The sequence below is a fragment of the Thermobia domestica genome, chromosome 18 (genome assembly GCF_964235325.1).
Source record: "Thermobia domestica chromosome 18, izTheDome1.hap1.1, whole genome shotgun sequence".
Lineage (NCBI taxonomy): Eukaryota > Metazoa > Arthropoda > Insecta > Zygentoma > Lepismatidae > Thermobia > Thermobia domestica.
The window spans coordinates 155,302,609-155,317,519 of NC_137471.1; the positions used below are offsets into that span (position 1 = coordinate 155,302,609).

Consider the following 14,911-nt stretch of genomic DNA (forward strand, 5'->3'; position numbering starts at 1 on the left):
AGTACCGTTCAAAATATACATTTTAAAGAATCCTCAGGGGAAACAGTAATCATATGCTGTGATATAAAAATTAATTCAAGTTTGAAATTATAATATAGTAATAGAATGCAATTTTCTTTCTGATTGTACATAAATTCCCATTTTGGGAATCTTCCCGGGAATATTCCCAGGGAATATTCCCGAAAAATATCTTCCCTGGAATTTACCCATCACTAGAGAGGAGTAGTGGTTGATGAAGAAGAATAAGAGGAAGAAGAAGAAGATTGGAAATATAAAGTTGCTCTTGTGAACGTAATTGTAATTAATTTCATTAACACTGGCAGTGTAAAATATAAGGGGAGTATAAGAACAGTGTTAAATTCTTATTATATTTCACTTCACAATGTCTGGTAAAGCGTCTGTTAAGTCGGAATTGATGTGCAAAGAAGAAATTGCTTATGCCTTACCTAATGATGATCCGCTCGAAGGGAGAGGGTGGACATACGAACTGATGAATGACAACAAAGAGTTAATATTATCTACAACGGAAGGAGATGTATCAGTGGACAAGGATAAAGCTATGTGCTCTTTGGATGTGAAACTAAACGTTGATAGGGTGAAACCAGAATTAGCACTAGAAGAAGATCCTGAATTTGAAAGTAATATAGAAACGCTAAGAAAAATTGTGGTTCAGGAGACTTGCGCGTCGTTTTTTATTGACTCCCAACAATTAACAACAAAAAGTTTAAATTCAGTTCGGCCAAAAAGGTAATGTTCAATTTTTCATTAACTAATTCGCTCAGATTGATAATACGGTTACATGGTTTTGGAAATTTTGTTGGTTAAAATCAATACTTCACGAGAAATATTTAGGTATGGGAGATATCATGAACGTAAGTTAGTAGCCTACAATTTGGAAATGACATGGCACACATAGACAAACTGTATACCAAATAAAAATAATAACAAGATTGATACGATCCATACAATTCTTATGTAGTTCATATCTTGATAAAATAATTATTTCCTTATTATTGGTTACACATTTCCCACTAATTGTTCACATATTTAAAATATGGGTGCTAGACGATATTGTTTTATTTATATAGAGACTTATGTAAAATACCAAATAATGAGAATGGTAATTATCCTACAATTTTACAAATGTAAATCTGTAATGTATTATATTCGAACATACACTATGGACGTTTGTGATTTTATTTTGATTTAGCTCAAATGGGTCTAGCTTGATTTTTCCGGCTGGCTTCGAAAGGCATAAGTAAAATACAAGATAAAGAATATTTTAACCAACAATGGATGTTCATTATTTGTAGGGGTCCATACAACAGTCCATTTCGTAACTGCACTCATTTTTTCAAGGAATTCGACATTTTCCATTCCCAGGAATCTTTTTTAGGGTATGGACTTGCATTTTTCAATATGGGATCACTTTAGGAGCTTGGTGTACGTGCATTATATATGAATTATTGTAAAAACAACGCTAATCAGCATGTGCTAGATGGCCGGTAAAAATGAGATTGCTATGCAGATTAGGGCATTACGCAGAATGTGGGTAAAAAAAGATTCTGTATTTAGGATGACTTACACGTCTTACGTGTTGAATGTGTTCTTGTACGTTCCTAAGTATTTTATAGGTAACATGCTGAAATGCTTTCTTTGCTTGTATATTTGTGTTCCAAAGTAACACAATACATTAGGGACGTAACTTCTTAATCATATGGATCCCTTCATTCACAAACATTTTCATAGTTCCGTGTTATGATTTGCCACACTAAATTTTAATACTTCATTTCGCTTACAGTGGTTACTAGCTACCTTGACAAGGGGTTACTTTGCACATCGGGCATTACTTCGCCAAAATATGAAGAGAGTTTCACAGTCCTCCCTCGGTAAAACCATGAACTGTATACACGAAGTTTCAACTACCTACGATAGAACATGTAACTTTATTTTGGTGTTAATGTTGGGGTCAGCATCAGTTCTAATTACAGGAAGGCTTTGTTGTTGTAGTGGCGTGAAAAACAGTCACTCTAAGGACCGCCAAATTTTTAAAGAATTTCCGTCAACTTTAAGTAAGTTTCGTTATATTAATCATTGTAACTTGCATTGTACAACGTAACTAATAACCGTTTGAACATTTTAATACAAATTAATTAGTAAAACGTCGGTTATGCCTTACAGAGCGCCATTCTCTGCGTACTTATTTGACAACACAGGTTGTAAGTCATTAATTAAAAATACAGATTAATGAATTGGATCCTAAAACCAACGGTGCTGACAATCTCTTACATTTGAAGCTTGCAGGGTCCCTGACGATTCGAATGAATCGCTTCTACCCTAAGACCTTACATACCACCCTAGTTGCATGCCTTCGGTATTCAAGTCATTACAAATCAGAGTTAATTTCCGAACCCCAATTGGGCTGTCAACATTCAGGCCTTGAGGAGGCATTTTAAGAAAATAAATATAGTGAAGAGGACGACAAGAAATACACCCTGGGAGGAGATTTAATGCTACAGCCTCACATTTCAATTCATCAATTTTTTAATCATTAGTATTACTTCAGGCCCGCTCGTACCTACAAAATTAGTAGGTTCACAAATGTAACCTTTTAAAGAGCGCTAGCTGATACTTAAGTGTGGTTTACTAGCAATTGCACTTATCTTTATCGAGAATAAAGTCACATCCGAGAGCATTTGTCACAATAGTGAAACACAAGATAACAGTAATATTAACTTGTTCATTAAACATTATTGTTGTTCATCGCCTACTCGTACGTAGCAATCTTAATATGTTCTCATAACATAAATCTTAGTTTTACCATATACTGCGTAACTGACGTAGGCACTCCGTACTATCGATACATCATAGTATCCGGTGTTTGTCGTAGTAGAGGGTAACGTGGAATCGTAAACGGTCTTCCCTTTTTCTTTTTCTCGAGATCGGTTTATGATTCCCGGCACAAGAATACAAGAGTTATTTTCAAATATCAAAAAGAATAACATTTAATTTACTTTCTCTAAATGCAAATCAAAACTAATTCTTTTCTATAAATCCAAATCAAAACTAATTATTATATCAAAATATAAAATCCGAACATAAATTTTATTAATATTATACTTTTCTCTAATTATGCCAAACATTAAAAATTATAACAAAATTTTGAAATTTTAGTCAATTGCCGAATCTGCACATTAGCTGGGACCCAACCAGGCGTCGGACTGGTTTCATCACTTTAATTTTATAACGAAAGTAGAGATGTCCCTGGGGGATGAAATATATTTTAACCTTCAACTCTTCTTAACTTATAATATCGCTTTCTCTGAAGTCAATTAACTTGTGTTATCATTAGTCACATTGAATGCACATTGACTTTTCATAGTAGACTGCATGTATATATCGAACGACGAACAAATCAACGAGCAACTTTATCAAATTCAAGGTTATTGTCAATTACTTTCAATATTATACTAAATTGTGTTTAACTTACAGTATTTTGACGGCGACTTGATCTTACATTACAAATTTTCACATATTTTCTCATTATACAATCACAACATCAGATGAAAAACTTCACTATCTGAAGAGCACATTTGTTTAATTACCCAAAATTTTAACTTTATGATTAATTGTAGTTATTACTAGTACTTCTCTAATTATGTTCGTAATTATATCTAATTGCCTAACATGTCTCTAAATGCTTGATTGTATGGGGACAGTTAATGTTAATATAATCATAAAGGAGAATGATTAAAAACTCAAGCAAAATTTGATAATAAAATTTCATTATGAAGTATGGTTCCCAAAACTGGAAATACCTGAAAAAAAATGCAAAACTTAAACATCCAAATAAGAATTCGATACTGAAAGTCCGCATCCAAAACGGGATAGCCATACTTTTCAAAAGTGGTGCGGTATTATTACAATTTCAAAGTCGGAAATCGCGTTCTAAATCAATTACCTGTTTAAAATTTCCAATGCTGTCTTTCCTCTCCTTTCCACATTCATCTTTCATCTCCAAATGCTGTAAGGAAACAACAAAATATGACATCTAAGTAAACGTACCTGATTGTAAAGCGATATTGATGGTTTCTTGGACTGGTGCGTCAGTGGCGGTGGGCACACACTTTGATTATGAAAAGTAACCTTCGAAATTCGGGGAAATAAACAAATAAATAAACAATAATCCTTTTTTCATAATCTAAAAGTTAAAAAGTTCAAATTCGGTATTTCTGATTTCTCATCTCTTCCGGGGTTTAACCCGAGTTGGGGTGAAGTTTACGCTTTTTTTGTGCTAATATTTTATTTTTCCATCTGTGCCGGTTACGCTTGTAAGCTGTAATTTAGCACGGTTACGTGTACTTTTCCAGTTAGTTGGTTTAATTTGGGAACTTTTCTCCTCTTTGCAGCGTATTTACTAAACTTCCACGTAATGACACGCCTTCCTTTGCGACGTTTGGATTTACGCTGCATTGCGATACCTGCCATAAATTTCTTTTTAGGTTTGCGCTTACTATTAGTATATTTTGCCATGTAGTTTACTATACAATGTTCGCACGTGTTTTAACTTAAGCTTTTTAGTGCTCTTCGGAGTCGATGTATACTTCTTCCGCATGTTTGACTCGAAACAACCTCGCCTACAGCTCGACTTTAATTTGCATGTAGTTCGTCTTTGACCGAGGTTAGTGCGTTCCGAATTACGCTTACCAAGGCACTTTCCTTTTATTCTCAACTTATTTCCTTCTGCACGCCTAATGTGTGGTTGTGCGTGCTGAGAATACGCTGTACGTGGAGGTCGACGCACATTGTTTTCATCATGAGCAATCAACATGTCTACATTTTGTGTAGCACTACACTTAAACTTTCGCTTTTTACAATTTCGCAATAGTGAAGTACTAGCTTGAAAATTCAAACATTTCGGCAACTGAAAATTAATAAATGTTGCATCTGATGTACTGATATGATCACGTCTGCTCATTTTAATTCTACTGATTATGCTCCTCGAAATCGAGTTTACGTTAATAATGTATTACGAAAACTCAACTGGGTATCATTGACCATCTTATTTTTCTTCTTAACTTTGGTGTTACATTTCGGTTCTATAACAGAAATATACTTTCGACTGCGTGTGCTTTTTTGGAAGTGTTACGTTTGTTTACGGTAAACATTTCCGACCGATATATTATGTACGAGACATTCGCTACGTAAACGGAGTTCGCTTGGCGGGCCTATTGTGAATTTGAAGTCGTTTCTTTCTACAATACTCAAAGCTGATAAAGTCGGAATGGATTTGCAGCACTAAAATGCAACTTACGTTAGACATACACTGTTACAAAGACAATTTTGAATTTGTTAGTTCGCGCAAAACCATTTGCCTGCGAAACAAAACCGACAACACTGTAACTTCGTTATCACACAAAATCATCAATTGAACTCTCAAGACTTCCCTGGCTTTTTCGAGAGGGCGGATACGCGCAACCTGAACGCTACCGCTTATCATGTGTGAAACATCGGAATCCCTTGCCGGCAAAACAATTTCATTAGAAACGCGGCATTTTTACAGGTACGCGTAACGATTCTTCTTTTTTGCTATCTCTACACTGCATATTTCCTTTTCCTGACTGTAATCGACTTTCTGGTTTATTTGGCACATATCTTTCACAACTTGGGCTGGCACGAATTCAAGACGGTTTCTCTTCCGCCTTGCACTCTTTTATTTTGTTGGTTTGCCTACACTCAATCTGTGCCGTTCGCATGTATTCATAGAACACAGTGAGACCTTTCTTTCATTCCGCTACACTTTTTTTAAACTCATCAGTTACTGAATCAACATGATTGGCCGCGTTAACTAATTCAGAGAGTACTTCAGTTAAGGAGTTATTGGCTACTTTGATATTAATACGTAAGCTGTCTGCTTTGGCATTCAATTTGCTCTTTCCTACGCTTCATAATCGTTTCTGTTACAGGCTTTTGAAGATCACCTACTGATTCATGTATTTTTTGTCCTAGGCATCCAATATTCATTACCATTTTTGAGCAATGGTTTCTAATTTTTTCTCTAATTCTTCTGTCAACATTGCTTGAAATTGTTCTAAAACACTAGCCTCCATATTGATATGAGATACGAGCAACTAATTCAAAGTACAAAAATATAAATGTCTGAGTTTAATACGAAAATAAGAAACATGCACTTAAAACATGAAACACTAAGAATTTTGATATTACGACCATTAACAAGCAATCCTTGTTTTTCCAACTCAGGTTTCATTTTGCGAAGTGCTTCAATATAAAATTAACACAGATATAAACTAGTACCATATATAAAATATTTTCTATAACTATTCTATCAGGCTTTGATTCCATTTTGTACTAATACGCAATAACACATTCAGCAAGGCCATGTGATAATATTTGAAAAACAGTATCACGTGACAGTTTCTACACAATAACTGTGTCTTAATCAGACTTCCACTCTTTCTGGTTGCTGGGAGTTGGTCGTCACTTATATATACTGGCCGGAGATCAATTTTAATGAGGTTCCGCCCCTTCTTTAAAAAATAACACATGTCTGGTTTTCACTTTCACTTTTTAGCTGCACACGTGTCCAATTAAAGGTTTACTTTTTTCCGCTGGATGCGTCCTGTCCTCTAATTATCCTTATTATCCTTGTTATTTTGTTTCTCTTTCTTTCTTTTTCCTTTTTATTCCTTTTTCTTTAAGCAGAATCTTCTCTCACTCCTTATTTATCGAGAATCTTGCATTCCAGCTCATCACTTTGCGTCCTGCTTTCATAATCTCTCTGGCTTCCTTCCATTTTGTCACCAAAGTCCTGTTCTCTACTTCTATGACCTCTGCTCCTTCCCACTCTGTCCTGTGGTTTGTTTCTTTCTGATGCTTGTATATCGCATTGTTGTCCATTTTCAGTCTTACAACTTCCTGGTGCTGCTTAATCCTTTTTTTGCATTTTTTTTGTTTCTCCTATGAAAATTTTTTACACTCCTCGCATCCTACTCTATATATTACTCCCCTTTGATCTTTGTTCGCTATTGCTTTTCTCTTTTTTCTTCTGACTACTTCAATTATTCTGCTTCCTCTTTTCCTGTACGTCCTAATTCCTGCTTTCCGAAACATTATCTATATGTTCTCTGTTTGTTTGCACAGTTATTGTGTTGAAACTGTCACGTGATACTGTTTTATTTTTACATATTATCACATAGCCTTGCTCAGTGTGTTATTGTGTATTAGTATTAAAACATTTACTCTTATTCATAAATGCACATGAAGGTGCATAGTGTAAAACATGTATGTATGTGTGTATACTCAATCTGCTGTTTGCTATCCACTCACCTGTACAAAGAATTAAAAATCAACAAGAAAAATTTTTATGAGCTACATGAATCTCTCTGTTGCTCTCAAGGTCAAAACATATTTACTTAACTTACATGAAAAATCTACATTACTCAATTCTTGTTTTTATCTATCACTTTGCTTTATTTTTAGTTAATTGTGTTCGCCGAGGATCTGATAGAAATTGACTGTCGACGCTAGGCTAATCAGATCCAAACTCAACACGTTATCTGTATAACTAATGGTATTGTAAAAGCAGTTGTATTAAGATTACTATAATTTAATCCGGAAAACGGTCGCAATGTGGTTGAAATCGTGTTTTTTTTTGGTAGTTGTTAGATTCTTGTAAATATAATCGTAACCTTCACGTTGATTTTCGTCTTTTTCCCAAGATTTGTCACTTGTTTATTGCATTTATCTCAGCTTTGCTACGGCAGTGTGACGTAATATTGAGGTCTCAAATATTCCGTAACAATAATAATAATAATAATAATAGTATAGGTAACAAATTCCGTATGAGGACACAATGTATTAAAGCCTGTAAAAAAACCCGTAGCGTAAGTCATAAGTTACAAAATAGTCGGGATTGGAGAGAAGTGTCAGGACCAACAGCACATACCCTCTAGATACGTTCCTACAACTAGCTACATGTTATAACAGAAAGTTTCCCTACAACTAGCTAAATGTTATAAAGGAAAGTTAAATGTTATAACGGAAAGTTTCGAGGTAATTTTGGTTTAGAAAGTAGGGATTCTGAACTCACAAGAGCCGTAATTACAGTTGTTTTTAAGTAATGTATGTGAGGTAGTGAGTAAGTGAGGTTATGCTGGCTAAGCTACAGAAGCTGTCGAAGGGGTTTCGGGAAAGGGGTTCCGTACCATCATGAGACACCTCTACAGCTACTCAAATTTAAACGAAAGATTTCCGCTAATATTTCGTGTAGAATATATTCTACTGTACGTTTTCAGGAAAAAAACTGTAAAAAAAAGAACTGAATATAATTGAAAACTAAAGCTTCTAATAAACTAACTAGTGAAGTTTGCAGATTTAATTAAAAAAGCTTTGCTACAAAAATATATACACAGAGCATATTTCAGTGAGCTCTGAAATCTTATCAAAATGATGTATAAGATTCAGTCTACACAGCAATTGTTGCTTATAGAGTGGCATACACTATTTCTAGAATCGAGATAAGATGAGCAATGTTTACGATAGCTTTGGTCTCGTCTCGATTCTCATCTCCAAAGCATGACTATAATGTGAGTTAACCTTGTCCCGTCTCGAATTAAAATGTTTCATCCCGATTTTGTTTGGTTTGTTTTATAATCGAGATGAGAAATTCGTCTTTTCATGGGCAACATTACACAAAACCGAAATATTTGTTTTGCCTAATAAAACGTTTCTGCTTGTAATGGTACGACCTGAGCGATAATAAGTTTTTAATTTTTAAATATTCTTCGAGATAATTGTTATTATTATAAGTATTACTCCTGAAAATTTGATAGTTCAAGTGCTGAAACAAACGAGTATTCAAATATTTGAATGTAATGAAGCGTTTTCTATCGCCGATCTATTTCCATCAAAATTCCTAAAGTTAAAAAAAAAATGCTTGACGTGTATTTGATCGTAGAACCTCGAGATTACTGGTCAAGCCCCTAGACCACTGAACCACGATCACAACGCTGTAAATGATTCGTCTTTAGCCTTGTTACTCTAAGTTTCGCTGCCTCAGCTTGGAAAGTTGTATGTAATTTTTTAATTGGTTTCAAAACGTCTTTCGTGTTCCTCTTATGATGATATAAGTGAATTATCTTCGGTACAGTTTCTATTAATACGTTGAGTTGTTCTTAAACATTTGGATCGCAAGTTGGTTTTTTCTCCACACGAATCTACAGATAAGACAGATTTAATTTTCATACTGTGCATTTGTGCCAAGACAACCCACAATACCTGGTCATACGCTTTTGTCCGCCACGATATAAATGATAACTTAATTTGATATAGTGAAACAAACTACAGCAACTTATTTTGAGACAATAGTGATATGGTACTCCATTTCATATTTCTACAATATTTAATGTAATAAAACATGTAATATAGCGAATGATTACATGTTTTCTTGCTACTTAATCATTATCTCCATTTACATTTCATTGTTTGTTGAATTTGTTACAGGCGCAATAACATCTTTGCTTTCCACGGAGAAGGGAATACGTTTACTACATTAAATAAATCCATTTCTCATTCTTATGATGAATCTAATACTTCGACGCAGTTTGGCAAAGGATTTCATCGATCACGTTTGACACAAAATATGGTGAAACAGGAAAGTGAAAAGCGTCATACGTCCGAAACTAGTGATAAACGCTCTAGTAAAAGTTCAACTACGTCAAGTGGTGAGTTAGGGCATTCAGGTGAAAAATGTCACATTTGTGGAGTATGTGAAAAGGAATTTAGAGTATGTTCAAGTTTGGCTAGACACATGATAATCCACACAGGAGAAAAACCTCACACGTGCCAAGAGTGTGGTAAGGCATTTAATCGAAGTTCAAATTTGGCTACACACATGTTAATCCACACAGGAGAAAAACCTCACACGTGCCAAGAGTGTGGTAAGGCATTTACTCATCGTTCGCATTTAGCTACACACATGTTAATCCACAAAGGAGAAAAACCTCACACGTGCCAAGAGTGTGGTAAGGCATTTACTCATCGTTCAAATTTGACTAAACACATGTTAATCCACACAGGAGAAAAACCTCACACGTGCCAAGAGTGTGGTAAGGCATTTAATCATCGTTCGATATTGGCTAGACACATTTTAATGCACACAGGAGAAAAACCTTACAAGTGCCAAGAGTGTGGTAAGGCATTTTATCAACGTCCAAAATTGGCTACACACATGTTAATCCACACAGGAGAAAAACCTCACACGTGCCAAGAGTGCGGTAAGGCATATACTGAACGTTCAAATTTGGCTAAACACATGTTAATCCACATAGGGGAAAAATCTCACACGTGCCAGGAGTGTGGTAAGGCATTTTATCAACGTTCAAATTTGGCTACACACATGTTAATCCACACTGGAGAAAAATCTCACACGTGCCAAGAGTGTGGTAAGGCATTTAATAGACGTTCAAATGTGGCTAGACACATGTTAGTCCACACAGGAGAAAAACCTCACACGTGCCAAGAGTGCGGTAAGGCATATACTGAACGTTCAACTTTGGCCAAACACATGTTAATCCACATAGGGGAAAAATCTCACACGTGCCAAGAGTGTGGTAAGGCATTTTATCACCGTTCAAATTTGGCTACACACATGTTAATCCACACTGGAGAAAAATCTCACACGTGCCAAGAGTGTGGTAAGGCATTTTCTCATCGTTCAAATTTGGCTACACACATGTTAATCCACACTGGAGAAAATCCTCACTCGTGCCAAGAGTGTGGTGAGGCATTTATTCATCGTTCACTTTTGGCTAGACACATGTTAATCCACACAGGAGAAGGAACTCACATGTGCCAAGAGTGTGGTAAGGCATTTAATAGACGTTCAGATGTGGCCAGACACATGTTAGTCCACACAGGAGAAAAACCTCACACGTGCCAAGAGTGTGGAGGGGCATTTACTAGACGTTCACATTTGGCTACACACATGTTAATCCACACAGGAGAAAAACCTTACTTGTGCCATGAGTGTGGTAAGGCATTCAATCATCGTTCGACTTTGGCTACACACATGTTAATGCACACAGCAGAAAAAACTCACACGTGCCAGGAGTGTGGTCAGACATTTCATCGACGTTCAAAATTGTCTACACATATGTTAATCCACACAGGAAAAAAACCTCATACCTGCTAAGACTGTGGTAAGGCATTTAGTAGACGTTCGACTTTTGCTACACACATGTTAGTCCGCACAGGAGGAAAATCACACACGTGCCAGGAGTGTGGTACGGCATTTACTCGTTGCTCATATTTGGTTGTCGAGGTCCAGTTAGACTGCACACATGTTAATCCGCAGAGGAACAAAATATCACACATGCTACGTGTGTGACGGCGAATTTAAATATCGTTTAAGTTTGGTTACACACATGTTAGTCCATACAGAAAAAAGAGGTCACGTATGCTAAGAGTGTGGTTAGAAGTTTAATCGAAGTTCAACTCTGGCTACATATGTTAATATGCATTAATATGCCCTGAGTGTGGTATGTCATTTGGTAAACGTTGAAGTTTGGTTAGAGAAATGTTAACCCGCACAGGAGTAAAACGTCACACATGTCAAGAGTGTGGTAGGGAATTTAATCTACGTTCGAAATTGGCTACACACATGTGAATCCAAACAGTAGCAAAATCTCACCTTGCAAAAATCCTGGAATATAATTTATTCAACGTTCATACGTGTTCAGCCACACAAGATCAAAACCTCACACGTAAGAGGTGTGGAGGACGATATAGTCTACGCTCAAACGTTGAAACGCAGTTGAACAGAAGTCAGTCACCAAAGAGATGCAAAAATCTTAGCAAGGCGTTTACTCAAGGTTCACATATTGCAAAGTAAATGATAATCCGCAAAGGAGAAAAATCTCACACGTGCGGAGAGTTTATATGAGATGTCGCATTTTGTTGGAAAAATAGAGATGATATAATCTACGCTGTTATTTTTACGCGTGCTATGAAAATTGTACTATCCCAAATTGATGCTTGAGTAGAACAGTCGACAAAGGGATGTAATTTGTGTCTGACGTTATCCCATGTTTATTGTAGATCGATATCTAAGCTCAAGTTATAGTCACCAAAATGAGCAACTTTGTCACCTTCTGACAACATCTGGAAATGTTAGTGGCATATTTCAAGTAACCTTAGAGCACTGTTCCTATATGGTCTGCAGAAACACCCTGCGAAGACTGTTTTTGGACAGACTTACCTCTGCTCAAATAGTTTCACACTCACGTACGAGATCATTCTGTGCTCTGCTGCCCCATTATTTTAATACTACAAACAATCCGCCTTTATGGTCTTGCGGTCTTATTTTTATGTAGAGAATTGATTGAGAAACGACATTCCACTGTTCCTTATTGATATTTTCAGACATGTTTCGCTCACCACTAAACAACCATATTTACGGTACAGTCTGTAAAATTGTTTGTAACACTTTGTACATTTTTATAGTATAGTTTAAAGGTGGTTTTCTGTTCACTGCACTTTTGAGCACCATTCTACTGTACATCACCACATTAAACGCAGAATATAAAAAAATTTGATTTGGCACACTTCTCTAGTGTGGGATCACGTTGTCCAAGTCACTCTCACTCTTTTCTTGCCATCTGAGTTGAACATTGTAAATTATTTTAATTGAGTGTTCTCTACCAATAAATGATACTACTTGGTTCACAATGGAAATGACAAAGCATAGAGATAGCACACATATTTTTCCCGAAGCAGTAGCTCGAACTTTGGTTTGGTGCCGTCTTTTTGTATTTTATGCATAGACGATCCTAAGTACATACAAAGATTTGTTACTGCCAAACTTAACATATAGATTTACAGTGTGGATAACTTCATTATTCAAAATCTATAAAAAAACTGTTGACCTTCTAACCAAAAGTTTTCCACATACCTTTCATTGTCCGGTTACGTAGTCCCACTCTGGAGCTATACCAATGCATAACTTGTCCATATTACACTAATATATCGAAAAAGTAAATATCACCTATATCAACAAACGCTTCCAAACTCAGCTCCCTTATTCATGCAATATATACTACCTCACTTTAGACCCCAACCAAATCGCTATCAGCATACTCCTTGTCCCTAATGTTTACGCTCTGCCAGTACACTTTACCCTCGTGAGATACATTGTTCTTAACCTTATAGTGGTAAGGTGAAAACAAATTTTTATGAATGGTAACATTTTGCCTCCTGGACCCAGGAACATTTTTGTCTGATAAGATGTGAACTAGGATTTAAATTTGTATTATATTTATAATATCAAATACAAACACCAGACATTGGATACGCTTTAAGCGAAAGTGTACATTTTTATTGAGGCAATACCTTTCTTGATAAAATTAAGTTCGATAATTATGTGACTATTTTATTGCTTAAATACCGGTACTGAAAAGAAAATATTTATTAACTAGAAAGAAATAAACCAGGATTTCTCCTAATAGCGGTATATTCACGTTTCAATTCTGCAGCAGTCTCCACACATCATTTTTGCGTGACTTAGCCAAATCCACTTACAGCACTTTTGGCAAAATATCTGACCTTACTGTGTTTATACATATAACATCGGCCTTGCTTTCCTACATGATTAGGTACAGAAGCATCTTCTAGAGTCAATCCGAAAAACCTTGCTTGTTCGCTAAATGTATAACATTACTATTAGTCTGTTCTACATTTTAGAAGTGATAAAATCACGTTATTTGCCATCGTGTAGCATTTCTTTCTTCGTCATATTCAGTACGTATCTGGTCTACTATGTCCACCCCACCTTTAGTATCGTCGTAAAATGTGACGATCTCTGGCTTCCTGTTATCTCTGGTACTCTCATCTAATTTGACGTCATTGTGCATACTTGAGATCAGCGCTAAACACAGATTTTTCTTAGATGCATACGAACCAATGGTGCAGTTCTAATGAAAACCAAATACACTACTGTATTCTTTCCTCCGTTTGGCATTCACAAACACGGGGGCAACTCTCTTGTTTTTACGAATTGTCCCTATAATAGTTAACTTACTGCCTCATTCCATTTATTTAACCAAATTGCAGCTTGTAAACCGATTATTGTAAAAAGGTGTCTTTGCAAGATGAACCATGAATCTGTTGACACAATCTCTTTACTACTTCTTCAGGTTTGTTATATATCTGGAACGGGCCTTCTGGTTGTGTACTCACATACACTTCTATATTTGTTGTGTAGTATAATGTTTCACCAACAAGAATAAAAATTTTAATTCCACATTTTGGAGGTCTTTTAGGCATATAAATACGAAATCCACATCTTCCCCGGAAACCGACAAGTGTCTCACCCACAGTTGCTAACATACCAATTAAGAAAACTGTTGTTGCAGTTGTTTACAAATAATTCAAAAAAAGTCACGAACTGGGGTTAATCTAGGGCTGAAGGTTATATCTGATTATGTTATTCATTAGCATCTTCCACTCTTTCATCCATCCTATCCTGGCCAGTAATCACTTTCTGCTCAGTTTGGCTTCTCCGGTTTCCATCATCACATAGAGATGACCTTACGCAAAAGACACATTCATTTGTCTGATTAACAATACACGTGTTAACTTCTGCTTCGCACCTCCCCTCATTCTCCGTCCTCGTTATTCCTTTACAGATTTTTTATTTTCTCTAATTGTATTGTATTTATATTGAATCAATCTGTCTATATTAAGTTGTGTTATATATGTTTACTTACATTATAATGCTAAGGATCAAAGTTCCGTACGCCCATTTTTCTTTTTCTTTTTGATTTTTTGTTAGTTTTTTTACCGTATAATTGTAAAATTTCGATAGAGCACAGATCTCCACTTTCACTTTGTAAAT

The 14,911-nt window shown here is 35.8% G+C and overlaps 1 protein-coding gene across 1 annotated transcript; it reads left to right on the plus strand.

Moving 5' to 3' along the window:
- Window positions 1-205: 205 nt before the first annotated feature.
- LOC145675942 (uncharacterized) lies at window positions 206-13,376 on the plus strand. Its single transcript, XM_081746757.1, has 2 exons — window positions 206-747; window positions 9,523-13,376. The coding sequence occupies exons 1-2, from the start codon at window positions 383-385 to the stop codon at window positions 11,210-11,212; spliced, it is 2,055 nt and encodes a 684-aa protein (XP_081602883.1). The 5' UTR covers window positions 206-382; the 3' UTR covers window positions 11,213-13,376.
- Window positions 13,377-14,911: the final 1,535 nt, after the last annotated feature.

Bases quoted from the DNA above. Each gene is read 5' to 3' on its own strand.
- LOC145675942 (XM_081746757.1), top strand. From the start codon at position 383: ATGTCTGGTAAAGCGTCTGTTAAGTCGGAATTGATGTGCAAAGAAGAA. The intron at 748-9,522 runs GTAATGTTCAAT...AATTTGTTACAG, and splicing joins AATTCAGTTCGGCCAAAAAG to GCGCAATAACATCTTTGCTT.